Here is a 15,956-nt window from a genome sequence, read left to right as displayed (position 1 = left end):
AAGGAGAATCTCTGTCTGATTAATTTTCTATTGTGCATTGTACAGAAAGTTCTGTTATAGCTGTGTACTTTCGTAAATTATACTTATTTTTTTTTTTTACATAAAACTTTAAAACATAATTTATGTATCATTATTTTCTACTTGTCTGAACTTAATCTTAGTTTCATCACTATTTGCACGCGTTTTTCTCTAATTAGCTTTTAAGTTTCTCCTGCTCTGTTTTTTCTCTTTATTTAACCCAGACTTGCGACAAAGCACTGTCAGAAACAATTTTCTTTCTACTTTAAAAAAAAAGGAGATAAAAGCTTTTGACTAAAATCCTAGAAACAAAATAATACAACAGCTACAATTAATTAATTTCTATTTTTAACAAAAAAAAATTAATAGTATAAACAAATATCTTTTTGGTAATTATATTTTAATAACTGTTAGAATCTGATTGTAAAATGTAGATTTTATTTTTATTTATACAATTTTCTTTTGTTTTTTTTTTTTTTTTATTATACAACTTGTTCATTTTGACTTTTTTAGTTGAATTTATTTAATTATTTATTTCATTTATTTCGACTTTTATTATTAATTTTATTAACTTTTTTTTTTGACTTTTATTTAATGTATTTATTAATTAATATATTAACTTCTATTTTTTTTAAATCTTTATTGATTTTTGATCGTTATGAAATTTAAATATTATTTAATTACTTGATGTTTTAAATCTGACGTTTTTTATTATCTATTTTAATCTTTTGAACATTTTTTCTTTTACTTTAAAATATATATTTATGTATTCTATTTATTTAGTTATTATTTTTTTTACTATTAATTGATTTTATACTTTTTACTTAATATTTATTTATAATTTTTCTTTTATTTTTAATTGATTTGTTATTTTTTACTTTAAATTTTTTACTTAATTTTTTTTTTTACTTTTCTACTATTTAGTTAATAAATTTTATAAATCAGATTATATATATTTTTAAATATTTTATAATTGTTTTTGTATTTTTCTATTATTTAGTTATTAAATTTTTTAATTCTGATTTTTTTACTTTCTTAAATACTTTATAAAATTTTTCGTGCAAAAGAGTCTTCTCGTGCGATTTTGTACCCTCGTGCAAAAATTTCTACGCGCAATTTTGACCCGTCCCTGGGAAGGAAACAAAGCCCGTGAAAAGTTGACCCTCTGTGCTTAATTGTCACTCGTGCAAAAAAGACCCTTCGTGCAAAAGTGTCTGCGTGCCAAACTGTCTGCTCGTGCAAAAATATACCCTCGTGCAAAAGTGAACCTTCGTGCAATTTTGTCTAAGTGCAGTTTTATCTTCGTGCAACTTTTTGATCTCGCGCAAATTAGTCTTCGTGCAAAAGTATCTTCTTGCATTTTTGTGTTTTCGTGCAATTTTGTCCCCTCGTGCAATTTTGTACACTCGCGCAATTTAGACAGCTACCCCAAAAAACATAGTAAAAGTGTTTAAGATTTTGCGAAAAAAAAGTGGCCTGTAGATATTATATTTGTATTTTATTTGTCTAATACTCTAATTCATAATTTTTTTTGGGCTATAGCCTTTTAAATATTTTTTAAGATTTTGAATAGTCAGAATTTGAGTTATTAGAATTTTAATTGTCATGCAACCCTTAATAAAAATGTATGCAATTACTGTTAACAATTTAGACTGACATAGTTTTAAAGTTTTAAAAAACAAATATAACTTTTAGACAAAATTTTCTTCCCGTTTAAAAAAACCCATAATACTTTGCCATTTATTCATGGTCTCAAACAAAGCTTATTGCTCTTATTAAAATTATTTATTTTAAGTTAAAATCGGTATAAACGTAAAACTGTTGTTTATAATGTATCATAATATTTTTTTAACTTTATACCAACAAAAATAAACTTTTGGTTAAAAAACGCTATTTTTTTTCAAATTAGAACAATTGGGAATGACGAATTTTCGTCACTTATAAAATAATATTCGTACAATGACAGAAAATTTAACTTGAACTTAAAGCGAAACAGGTCAAAAAAAACAAAAAGTAAAAGTTTTCATAGCAGTTTGTAATATATTTTTATATCTAATAATGTAATATAAATTTTCGTTTACTAAATGATACAAACATATTATTAATTATATTTATTTGATGAGGTATTATGTAATAAAAATAACATAAGCGCTATAATTAAAATTGGTTGTTTTATAAATAGCTTGTTTTTACAAAAGTTAAACTGTATTTTTTTTTAATTATTATATACTTTTTTAAGATTCACAAAGATATCATTTGCTCAGTCCTAGACAAAACGTTAAGAGGTATCCGTTGTGTGCGATTCGATAACCGAAAGGTTTTTCCGTGTACCAGGTCCTAGGACAATTATTTTTAGCGCTTTTTTGTCGTTTTACAATATTTAAACTTCTTTTTAAACTTTTATTTAGACATTTGACAAAAGTAATATTAAGACAAAAAAACTTTATACGCTTTTAAAACAAATGTTAAGGGTGTAGATTGAAAAGATGTTCATTGTAATAAAATAAATATGACCTAGCTAAAAGCTTTATCGGTCAAGTAAAAATTAGTTTTATTCATTATAAATCAAGTATGAGTAAACTCAGGGGCTAAATTATATTTTTGTTTATAGTTTACAAAATTATTAATGAAAAATTTTTATTTGTTATATAACAGTTTACTACCGTTACAAGATTTTAAATATTTACTGAACTATCGTAATAATTTTAACAAAAGATTAAACTATTTTTCTAATTTTTTTAACGAACAATTTTTTACAGTTATAACTAAACCTCTTTTAAAGAAAAAAAGGACTTAAATTCAATCTAAAAGTAAATTAAATATATTTGTTTAAAAGTTTTTTATTTTATTTTAAGTAAGAGAATGCTTCGTTTGAAGGCGGCAGTGATAATTTATTAAAAAAACTTTAACTTCCAGAACAAGCTTTTTAAAGTACTTAAAACTAAAGTTTTCTTCAAATTAATTCACTAGAAACCTTTTGTAGCATTTAATGTTTATATTAATCTAAAAGAAATCTCAATTGTTATATTCTAAGTTGTTCTTTTGCAGAAGATTTATCATATGATATTTTGTTCGCAGTAAATATTTTTTATATTGTTATCATCATAGTAAGAATCTCTTCTACTGTTAATATTATCTTCATAAACTTCAGTTGTTTCTGAATTGTTACTAGTCAATATGTTTTCGTCTTTTTGCTTAAGAACGACTTTCACTGAAGAAAATTCCTGTTTTTTAAGTTGTTTTTCTAAAAACTTCAGATAAATGTGAACTTCTAATAATTTTTTTTTCATCAATTCGTGTGAAGCACAAGTTACAGTTGTATAAAAACAGTATTGACACCTTAACCACAATTAAAATGTAAAATTTATTTCTATGATTTTTATGTTTCTATAAAGTAGTAGAAATCTAGAAATAAACAAACTTTAAATTCAAAGTAGTAGAGTACGAGACAAATCATCATGCAAAATGTCATAATCCATTCCATTAAAGCGCCAAAAAGGTCGATTCCCCGCGTATTATTCGGATAAAAAGGACAATCCCCGTTTTCTAGTGGTTTAAGCAGATCTATTTCGTCAATTTTCTCCTATAGTTTTATTTTAAGTCAATGTTTATTTCAAAAAGATATATAACTTTAGTACATCTTTAAATACAATAAGTTTTTAACTAAGACTTGTTTGTATTATTGTATGGTTTAATTCAGGGGTCGGCAAGCAGTTGGTGGTCGCGGGCCAAATTTCAAGTTTCCAAAGTCTTCGCGGGCCGCAGTTTTAGTTTTAGTGACATTTGAATAATCTTATGGTTTTAGTTTTAGTCACACTAGAGAAAAGTTTTACTTTTATTAACCTTATTATTTAAAATGAATTATAGCTACACATAGAATGCCTTTTCAAATTAATATTCATAAGATTATGATTTACATTGAGTAATGTACTTTAATAAATATGTACTTCCATAAGCACTTAATAAGTTAAACTTAATACTTTTTTATTTTTACTTACAACCTAACTCTCTATAAAAACCTAACTTGAAAGACAATTTATAAATTACTTCTATACATTTGTTATATCATCAACACTTTTTCATATCTCTAAGAATATTTACTTCGAAAAAAGTTTTTACGAGATAAATAATTTACACTTATTAATAAATTTAGTAATGTCATGTTTGTATTCCAGAAAGCTAAAATAAATGATTTAACATAACTAATTCTAAAATACTTTAATAATATACTTTATTAGTAATTAGACTTTTACATGGTTGCCACTAAAAAGCAAAAATGTCTGAGATGTATCTAACCAGCTTAAATTTATTAAAACTTGAAAAAGCTAATAAATAGTTGTTAATCAAGCCTAAATACCTAGTTAAAATATCATCATTATCAAAAAGTACACAAAGTGTAAGAAAACAAGAAAAAAATGCAATAAGTAAACTACACAACAGTCAAAAAAAAATTTCTGAGAATTGGAAGATTTCTTAAAAATGTTTGAAATAAAAGCTTCACACACACCTGAGTTTTCAAGCTTTTAAAATAGCCTGTTTGTGTAGCAATTCAGTTAGTATAAAATTCACTACATTAAGAAATAACAAAGGTTATTAACAGTAAATAAACTACATTCCAAAAATATATAAGTCAGCTGGAATGGACAATTGAGTTACTTAAACAAGTTTAACAAAAGTATAAAATTTTATTTAGTCATTAGCGAAGTAGATTTTTTTTTATTAAGCATGATAGCAATTCTTTATTTCCAATAAGAATATTGCATTTAAAAATATTAATTGTAAAATATAAGACGAGCTACAAAAATAAAAAAAGCTTTAGTTAGGAGTTATTGCGAGAAAAAATAAACAAAAATCACCAAAGTTATTTCCGACAAAGCACATTATTATCTTCAGTAACTACAGAATAATCAGAAAAAATTGTTAAGGCAAATAACAAAGTAGCAAAATTTATTACCTAAAACGAGTTATCGTTTATAATTGAAAATTTTATAAAGAATTGATGTTGGCGGTAATGAAAAACTTTTGTTTATTTCTTCAATGACAACATGAAGTCGTGTTTAGGAAATGCATTAAGGTTATAAAGTCGCATAAATCAAATTAGGACTTTAATCAAACTGTTAACATGAGAGCACTGATAGAAAAACTATTGCTCTTCTGAGAATTTTTATTAGAGATGTTTTTACTAACTTTGACAATTTAGTAGAATTTCTTTGTTTAGTTCCAATGCGAAGCACAACAATCGTTGAAATTTTTCAAGTAAAAGTGCAATGTACCAATACGGAGTTTTTGGAAGTACAATTCCTTCTTTTATTTTTAGTATAAAGTTTAATTAAAGTTTAAAAAAATGTCTTAAAACATTTATCAATATTAAAAAATAATGTTAAGCTACTATAATATTCTTTTTAATAAAAAAATATTTATTTGGTAATTTTTTTTGAGTTATATCGAAATTTCATTACTTTAAATGTAAAAATTGTTTGAAATTCCAGGTTTTTTCAAAAATTCTCAAGTACAAGTTTTTTTATAGAATTTTTACCCGTAAATTCACTAATTCAAAGCTTTTCCGGGATTCAAATTTTTTAACAACACTGATTGTTCATTCTTTAATGTACACAATAATTTAAATAATATTTTGAATTATATCAGCTGCAAGACTTAAAACTTAAGATATATTAAAACTTTAACTAACACTGTGGATTGAGCAAAACATACATCATAAGTTTAATTTGACACTTTTTCAAGCAAAAAAGCCAGCCTGAGTCAACAAACACATTCCTGATATTTTTGTATACAAAAAACAATTCTAACTAAAAACTTAAAAAATGGCTTAGTTGGCCTGAGATTTGAAGTCTTCAAAAAGTGATAGCCCGAGTGTGTGGCAATGTTTAGTTGTTTATTTGCTTGAATTTGAACTATTTTGATTAACAATGTACAAACTTTATAAATTTACCATCCCTATATCTAGTTTATATTAAATAGGTAGCTCGAAAAAACAGCAATTGTGTGTATTGATATGCAAGGCATAAAAATTAACATAGCTTGAAAAAAACTATGTTTGAAAAATGGACTGTATACCTAACAAAAACTATATTAACTTATGTCATATATATTATTATAAATGTGTCTGTACAAATTGAGATATGACATGTATAAATAACAATGTAAGAAAAGTATGCATAAACTAAACTTAAACAAACTAAAGTATTAAATAAAAATTTGTTTAAAATATGAGCATTTTTTTAAGTTTGTGTGCATAGAAAACTTATAAAAAATTAATATGTGTCAAACCAAAATCAAATGAACCTTAATTCTTATTACTATGTTATTTTAAATGTATTCAAACTAAAAAAAAACATTTACAAATAAAAAATTATAAAAGAAACTGAGGTATAAAAAATATTAAAAAAGTATATCTAAGCTATAAAGAAATGACACTTAAGTTAATTACTGTGCATTACATTTCTACAAAATGGAAAATATTTGCATTTAGTTTATTTAATTATAGGTATTATATAACCAGCTTATTAAATCTAATCAAAGCACTCTTGACAATCTTTTTTCAGATAATTACTTACTATTGTAAAAAAGAAGTAATTATGAAACTGAGAAACATATCCTGTTAGAACGTTAATCTGTCTTTTTCACATTTTTAAACTAAAGCAGTAATTACTTGAAATTATTTTAAAATGTTATAGAGAGACTTAAAATCAAACTAATCAAGTTAAGTCGAATTACCAGAAAAATTTAACTAGAAATATAATTTTGCTTAGCGGGCCACATTTACATGCTCGCGGGCCACAAAATTTTCTTTCGCGGGCCGCATTCCATTCAAAAAAATAACAAGCTCGCGGGCCGCAGATTTACCCTTCGCGGGCCGCAATTGGCCCGCGGGCCGCAGTTTGCCGACCCCTGGTTTAATTTCAGAAAAGTCATGAACGTTTTATATTTTCATATTTTGTATTAACTGCAAGAGCTTTATTTTACTTCTGTAAAATTCATAGCTAAAGTTAAAAAAATCTTACAATGACTTTTCTTACAATAAATTAGGTTTAAGTTATTTTAAATTAAAGAGTATTTAATGAAAATGTTCTAGCTTATTTTTCATTTTAAGTATAGCTTAAAAAAAAATTAATTTAAGCAATATAAAACATATTTTTTCACTTACTTTGTTTTACTTTGCTCAACTAAATACTTATATATACTGTTTTTGGACAAATAAAAAAATAAATGTTTGAGTTTTAAATTTCTAGTTTCAATTTGAAAGTAGTAGATATCAATACTCTTACAACTTAACTATGTGATAAAATAATATTTTATGCAGCAAAAAAAAACAAAAATCATTATTTACCTTTTTGGGAAGATGACTGAGAAATGTTTTGAAAAAACCGAAACAGCAAACTGAAATAAGTTTATCTAATCATCTTTTAAGTAATATTTTCAAAAACGATACTAACTGTATTTTTCTAACTACAGATAATTTTCAAAATTACTTTATAATTGTATATTTTAAGTTCTAGAGATTTTTTTAAATTTAGTTGAATTGTTTTTACACCAAGTATATAAAACTCGTTTATTTTACACCTTAAAATGTATGAAAAATGGTTATATATTGTTAAACATACTTTAAAATCAGTAATATTTTGATAAAAAATTAGAATTTATACGTTTTAGTGTAATTCAACAAAATTTCTATATTATGATAAAACTCAATTTTTAGATATTTATAACTAGTTGATTGAGTGAAAAAACAATAAAAACTAACAATAAAAGAACGCAACAAGCATGATAGCTGCTAAGAACATTCTGACGATTTTAATTCTGTCGATACTTTTCACTTTAGATGAGCTTGATGTTTTTCTACTCAATTTAGCAGTAAGCATTGTGTATAAAGTCCCGGGTACAAATGCTAAACCCGCACCAACATAATGTACTACTTTACTGAAAATTACCTAAATATATTTTATTTACTTGTGTTAGATGATTACATTTCGTGTTTTAAATAGGATTTTACATCAAAAATATAAAGGTAAAATTTGTTGTTTTTTTAAATATGTTTATAAACGAAAGAATAGTAAACCACTTAAACATCAGACAAAACAAAAAAGTACGTACTATTCTAACAAATTTTCTTAAAATATACCAATTGAAAAATAATTAGTTGAGATATAGTAGTATATTTGGTAAGAAACTTCAGACCTTTAAACATAAGTAAAGTCTCCTGCTGGTAAAAAAAACTTAGTTAATCTTATCTTAAACATTCACTCTACTAAGTTTCTGTGCTACCAACTTGACTATGTACTATACTTTAACATTCAACTTTGTGAGTTATACAGCTTTATTTACATGTATAAGTGCGTAGCACTAAAGTTTAGTAGTGTAAAAAATTGAATAATTTCATATTTATACTAACTTATATTAGTTATAAGCTTGTTAAGAATGTGTTAGATAGCCACAAAAAACTTTTATTGAGTTCTATTTGAAATATACATTGTTAAGAACTAAAACCGTCACAAACGCTACAAAAATATGCTACAGAAATTGTATTTTTTTGACAGTTCATTGACAAAAAACGTGTGAAATTAAACGATTGAATTTATATGTTTTACAAAAATAAACAGGTTTTGTTTGCTACTTGAGACTCGCACGTATGTGAGTTCTGCGTGTGTATTTTGTATAAACAGCCCCTAAGGCACGACAAAATGTATGATGAAATGTTTAACCAAACTATTAACGCTGATATCAAGTTACGTAATGTTATGCACCATTTGAAATACAGCTGTTTAACTTGATACATTTTAATTTACTTGCCAAATTTTCTTCACAACTATTTGAAAATATTTAAGTTACATAAACTTTTTGTTTGTTTAAAAAAAAAAAACTAATTTTTTATAGATTTTACTTTGGTAATATAGTCTTTTAGCACTAGCGTTTTAAACAATAATAACAAAATAAACAAACACGTACAAACAACTTACAGGAAAATTGCCAACAATGATTATACCAAAACTGCTAACGAAACCAATTATCAAAGTTATATTATTGAGTTTTGATTTTTCTCCTAAATGCCGGTAATACCTCCATGCAAGAAATACTACCATCAATCCTGTTAAGTTAAGGTTAAAATTTTTTTTGAAAATAAAAGATTTAATTTATTTAAGAAAATTAAAACTGTATATAATTTTATTTAACATAAGTTTATCCTTAATAACATTTTGTTTCTTGTTTGTTTTTTTGTTTCTTTATATTGTATAATACCGTTGAACTCTAACAGTTAGTAAGAACTTATTGAATTAAAAAAACAACTTTTAAAATATTTCTTTCATGTTTAGTGATTTTAAGCTGTGCTGTTTAACTAATTATTGTAGAAACTCTAACCTAAAAATCCTTCTAGGTTCAGAATCAGTCCAAAGTACATCAGCTCTGGAAATCTTGTTCCAGTGTAGCTGAAAAAAATATTCTGAACGTTTATTTAATTTTTAAATCTTTTCTGTCTATGCCAGGATATCCAAGTTTTTTTTTTTCAAAATGCCCCCTTTAAAGAAATTTAAAAAGTTTTTCCCCTCCAAGAAAGTTTCTCAAAAAACGCCTAACACCTTTTTTCATCATCAACAACTGCAGAATACCTAGTGTAAGTTTCGAATTAAGACCTTATTATCGACCTGTAGCCCCTTAATTGCTTATTCCCTCCTTTCTCACTTTAGCTGGTTTGGTGATCATTGCCAACTTTAGGAAACCCTGCTGGTGGCTTATATTTTGTACTAAATTAAATGGAAATCGATGATGTTTACTTTTATTTTGTTTTATAAGTAACTACTTCTAGTAGAAAAAAACTTTTTTTTTATATTACAAGTAGTAAAAGTTTTTTTTTTTAGAAATTACTATAACTAACATTATTTTAGTATCAAGTTTGGTTATCACCAATTTGTTGTCTTACTTAAGGAAAGTAAGACAAAAAAAAATATTTTTAGAAGGCTTAAAGCTTGTTTTAAATAAAATATTAAAAACTATATTACCTTACCATTGGAAAATACCATTTTTCCACGTGGCAACTTGTCTTTGCAATCGTATACCTAAAGTAATATGTGAATAAAATTTGAAGTGTATATTTTACTAAACACAAAGATTTCAAAATTACTTATTTATATAATATATTATATTACTTTATTTACTCTAGTATCTCTTTTAACTTAAAACTAATAAAAATTTATGTTTAGCACACGGTTTTAAAAAACAATTCACGTATTGTCATTTTATTGTTATACAGTATAGCTTGTTATGCAATTTTTAACTAAGTTAAAAAACTAAAAAAAATAAGTAAACAACCATTCTTCTTTTGCCAGTATAAAGACTAACTCATATGAAAACAATTAATACTAACGTAATAGCAAGTCCAATCATAGGTACAATACCAGCTATTAATGGAAGAAATTTCCATTGAAGTGGTCCTTTCTTACTATTGAAACAAATAATAATTACTGTCAATTTCTAGACTACTCAAGAACCTTTAATACTTATACTTATACAGCAAAAATTTATAATCTAGGCTTTTTCATTTTTATACAGGTAGTTTTCAGATTAACAGTGACATGTAGTTGTTCAATGTATTTTTTTTAATTTAATAAAACTGTCTTAAACAGCTTGTTGTAATTTAAGAAATATACTAATTTCTGAATATTTAATCTGAACTAGTGTTATTGAAATATATATATATATATATATACAACAGTTTATAGTTTTCTGAAGATTCAACTAAATATTCAGAAATTTTGAACCTTGCCATGTCACAACAATTTATACATTTTAATTTGTCTTTCATACCAAATTGTTTTGAGCTTTTTAATTAAGTACTGTATTTATGTGTATAGTAAATAATACTTTTTCAGTACAACATAAAACAATTACAAACTGTATATGCTATATGTTTAAATTTATCAACATAAAATATAACATTTTTTATACATATTGACACCTTAAATGAAAATAAAACATTGCTAAAAGCTTAGCTATTATATTTTCAATTTTTTTTTTTTAAGACTTTTAAATAATTGAAATAATCATAAAAAATTGTAAATTTCTAATGTTTTAATTATAATTACATCAACTATTTTATGTGTTATTTACTAAATACTTTAATTGTTGTTAATGTTTGTAAATTCAAAACTTGTTTAATCTCTTAAACTACATTATTAAGCTAAAATCAGATGTAATTTATGTTTACAAAACCCAGTAGCTTGGTATAAATTGAAATATTTTAAGTGTAATATATTTAAGAATTTTTAATAAATGCTAATGCTTATATTCTTTATCTTTAAGGTTTATAAAATATAAATAAAAGTTTAATCAATATTTTTTTTTTACAGTACAGGTTAATTTTAACAGCATGAAAATAGAAAACAACTTTAGAGTTCAATTTATGCTAATTACTTATTCGTTTTCATTACTAATAATTGTTATGAAATAGGTAAACACTTATAGACCTATTAAATTCAATTATAAGGTTATAAATGTATACAACTTATTTATACTTATTTGATTAGCACAGTAATAAATAGTACTTTTAAGTACAATTTAAGATAATCCCCATATTTACAAAATATACATTTTTGTTGTCTAAAATATCTTTTAAGTTAACTAAAAAATAACAAATTCTTTGTTTAATAATATTTTGTTAGCAATATTCCTGTATAGCTTTTATATACAATTTTCTAAGCTACTTTATGTATTAACCATCTTTTAAAGAATAATATATTATTTTAAACTCAAAGTTTAGTATAAAAAATTCATACCTTGGCATTCTTGTGTTCCTTCTATGAAATAAAACTAATAATTTAAAAGTTATGAACTAGCTGTAAAATTAAATAAACACTTTATTTTAACATACTCTGAAAGAGTTCTTAAAAAAGTAAAGTGTAGAATACAAACAAAATACCAAAATAAAAATTATTATACACAATATAAGCTTATAAAACTATAGTTTAAATTTAGTGTAGTATTTTAATTTTAAGCAAGGTTTTTTGTAGTTTGTTTTTTTTTACTAATACAACTGTAAAAACTTTTTTATAATATAAAAGTCTAGTTATCACTGCTAAAAAAACAAGTTAAACAAAGCTTAAAAAAGAAAAGAAGAAAAAAACTCAAAGATACAAGCTAACAAACTTTGTTTAATATTTACAAAACTTTTCATATTGAATTTGGATATAAAGTTTATACTTAAGCTTAATTTGGAAAAGTTTGTTTTTTATAATATTATAAGATTGTTTTTCAATTCTTTAAAATAATCACTAAGCAACAAGCTAGGATTAGTCCTTAGGAATAACTTCTTTCTACTTTTAATTGTTAAATTTTTTAAGTGTACAGTTTTTAAGTTTGTTTAATCTATAAATTCATTATATACCTTGTTTTACTTATTAGATTGTCACAGAAAAAAAAACCTAAATAAGCAAATTATTTTCATTACACGAAAAACTGTATAAAAACACTATTCAAACAATGTTACAAATAACTTTCACTTAAAATAATTTTATTAGTATTAACTAGGTGTAAATCAATCATTATAAAAATTCAACTTTTATAAAATATACGAAAATTGATAATTTTTCTCAGAACTGCTAACTAAAGTTGCTTATAGTTTCATCTATAGTATGCTAATTAAATTAAAAAATTTAAACAACTTATATTTTAGAATATTTAGTCACTTTTGCGCCTGCAACCTTTTCAAAATGATTTAAACAACAAAGTCTTAGTGTATAACACGAAAAGAGAATAAAACAAACAAGGAAAAAATGCAAGCTCTTTCTCCTTAACAGGCAAACGAGAAAAAATTATAGAGTTACACTTGGTTTTAAATGATAGTCCTTTGGTTGATGTGAATGCTGTACAAACTTGATTTTTTAAACTTAAGTATATTTTAAATATTAACTTTAAAGTTTTTTTTTAATATTTACATTCATAAACAACTAGTCTAAACTAAAAAAGATGTACATTGACATCTATAACATATTTTTTCTAATTAAGTGAGTTGGTTTTAATCAAAATTATTTAAAATATGTTTCAAAGATATAGTTTTAAATAAGTACCACTAGTTCTTAATTTTATTTACCCTAGCTGTGTTTTTTAAATTAGAAAAGAATAGCTGCTAATCAAAAAAATAAATTATATTAAACTTTTAACCTTAATGTTTGAATCTTAAATAATTTAAGTTTTATTATTTAACTAACTGTACCTTTTTAAAACAAGCTTAATTTGTTTTTATGGTAAAGAATGCTTTTGAACCTAAACTTTTTTTTTTAATAAAAAAATGTTAGCAAAAAAAAAATAAAGGTGTGAAAGTTAGTTGAAAGTGTTCAAATACAAGCTTTTAATTTTCGTTTTCTAGTTAAGCTTGATAAATAACTAGATTGTTTTTTAGACCCTTATAGTTATATTTTAAAACATATAAATTAGTTTAATATTTTAATGTGTTGAACATATTTTATGAATAAAACTATAAGTTTATCTTTGGAAATATCTTGCCCTACTTGTTTCAGCCCTATAAAAAGATATCTGATTAAGTAACTAGTTTAAGTTTTTTTTTTATTATAGTTTACTTTACTTTAAAAGTATTAATCAGTATAAATATTAATCAGGGGCCTGTCTAGACATTTTTTCAAAGGGGTTTCTCAATTTTTTTTGTTCTTAATTTGCCACTTTAGTACGATAATCTTAAGTATGCACTGCCAGTTAAGTACTCATTGTGCGTACTGCGCAATATTTAGCAAACTACTTACATTTTTTTTTTCAAATTTTAACTCTTTACATTTATATATCTATTTATAACAAAAATATTTTTTTCAAGTATTTAATCCAGAGGTCGGCAGGCAGTTGGTGGTCGCGGGCCAAATTTCAAGTTTCTAAAGTCTTCGCGGGCCGCAGTTTTAGTTTTAGTGACATTTCAATAATCTTATGGTTTTAGTTTTAGTCACACTATAGAAAACTTTTACTTTTATTCACCTTATTATTTAAAATGACTTTTAGCTTTACATAGAATGCCTATTTAAAATAATATTGATTATGATTCACATTGACTAATATACTTTAATAAATATGTACTAATATTTTTAATAAAGTATGTACTTTCATAAGCACTTAATAAGTTAAACTTAATACTTTTTTAATTTTACTTACAACCTAACTCTCTATAAAAACCTAACTTGAAAGATAATTCATGGGTTACTTTTATACATTTGTTATATCATCAACACTTTTTCATATTTCTAAGAATATTTACTCCGAAAAAAGTTTTTGCGAGTTAAATAATTTACACTCATTAAGAAATTTAGTAATTAGTTAACATAATAAAATTAATCTTTGTTAGTATTCCAGAAAGCTGAAACACTTGATTTAACATAATTTATTCTCAAATACTTTAATAATTAAATATTTTATTAGTAATTAGACTTTTACATGGTTTCCACTTAAAAAGCAAAAATGTCTGAGATGCATCAAACCAGCTCAAATTTATTAAAATTTTAAAAAGCTAATAAATAGTTGTTAATCAAGCTTAAATACCTAGTTAAAATATTATCATTATCAAAAAGTACACAAAGTGTAAAAAACAAGAAAAAAATGCAATTAGTAAACTACAGTTTACTATACACAACAGTAGTATACACAACAGTCATAAAACCTATTCTGAGAATTGGAAGATTTCTTCAAAGTGTTTGAAATAAAAGCTTCACACACACCTGAGTTTTCAAGCTTTTAAAAAAGCCTGTTTGTGTAGCAACCCAGTTTAATATAAAGTTCACTACATAAAGAAATAACAAAGGTTATTAACAGTAAATAAATTACATGCCAAAAATATATAAGTCAGCTGGAATGGACAATTAAGTTTCTTAAACAAGTTTAACAAAAGTATAAAATTTTATTGAGTCATTAGCAAAGTAAAACTTTTTTTTTATTAATCATGATAGCAATTCTTTATTTGCAATAAGAATATTGCATTTTAAAATATTAATTGTAAAATATAAGACGAGCTACAAGAATAAAAAAAGCGTTAGTTAGGAGTTATTGCGAGAAATAATAAAAAAATCACCAAAGGCATTATCGACTGAGCACATTATTATCTTCAGTAACTACAGAATAATCAGAAAAATTGTTAAGGCAAGTAAAAAAGTAGCAAAATTTATTACCTAAAATGAGATATCGTTTATAATTAAAGACTTTTATAAAGAATTGATGTTGGCGGTAATGAAAAACTTTTGTTTATTTCTTCGATGACAACATGAAGTCGTGTTTAGGAAATGCATTAAGGTTATAAAGTTGCATAAATCCAACTAGGACTTTAATTAAACTGTTAACATGAGAGCACTGATAGAAAAACTATTGGTCATCTGAGAATTTTTATTAGAGATATTTTTACTAACTTTGACATTTTAGTAGAATTTCTTGGTTTAGTTCCAACGCGAAGCACAACAATAGGTGAAATTTTTCAAGTAAAGGTGCAATGTACCAATACGGAGTTTTTGGAAGTACAATTTCTTTTTTTTTTTTTGGTATAAAGTTTAAAAAAATGTCTTATAACATTTATCAATATTAAAAAATAATGTTAAGCTACTATAATATATTTTTTAATAAAAAAACATTTATTTGGTAATTTTTTTTTGAGTCAAATCGAAATTTCATTACTTTTTATGTAAAAATTGTTTGAAATCCCAAGTTTTTTCAAAAATTCTTAAATTCAAGTTTTTTTCTAGAATTTTTAACCGTAAATTTACAAATTCAAAGCTTTTCCGGGATTCAACTTTTTTGGCAACACTGATTGTTCATTCTTTAATGTACACAATAATGTAAATAATATTTTGAATTATATCAGCTGCAAGACTTAAAATTTTACATATATTAAAACTCAAACTAACACTGTGGATTGAGCAAAACATACATCATAAGTTTAATTTGCC

At 24.1% G+C, this 15,956-nt stretch overlaps 1 protein-coding gene across 1 annotated transcript; it reads right to left on the bottom strand.

Annotated features, from left to right (window-relative positions):
- Positions 1 to 3,074: 3,074 nt before the first annotated feature.
- Positions 3,075 to 11,812, bottom strand: LOC145836375 (modulator of macroautophagy TMEM150B-like). Its single transcript, XM_082944184.1, has 8 exons — positions 11,805 to 11,812; positions 10,397 to 10,471; positions 10,032 to 10,088; positions 9,394 to 9,461; positions 8,994 to 9,121; positions 7,827 to 7,967; positions 3,440 to 3,601; positions 3,075 to 3,242 (listed from the first exon to the last, which is right to left on the bottom strand). The coding sequence occupies exons 1-8, from the start codon at positions 11,810 to 11,812 to the stop codon at positions 3,075 to 3,077; spliced, it is 807 nt and encodes a 268-aa protein (XP_082800310.1).
- Between the last annotated feature and the right edge of the window lie 4,144 nt (positions 11,813 to 15,956).

This window comes from Thalia democratica, chromosome 5 (genome assembly GCF_965202585.1).
Source record: "Thalia democratica chromosome 5, ktThaDemo2.hap1.1, whole genome shotgun sequence".
NCBI lineage: Eukaryota > Metazoa > Chordata > Thaliacea > Salpida > Salpidae > Thalia > Thalia democratica.
The sequence above is the reverse complement of the archived record's forward strand: the minus strand, read 5'-3'. Positions and strand labels throughout refer to the sequence as shown.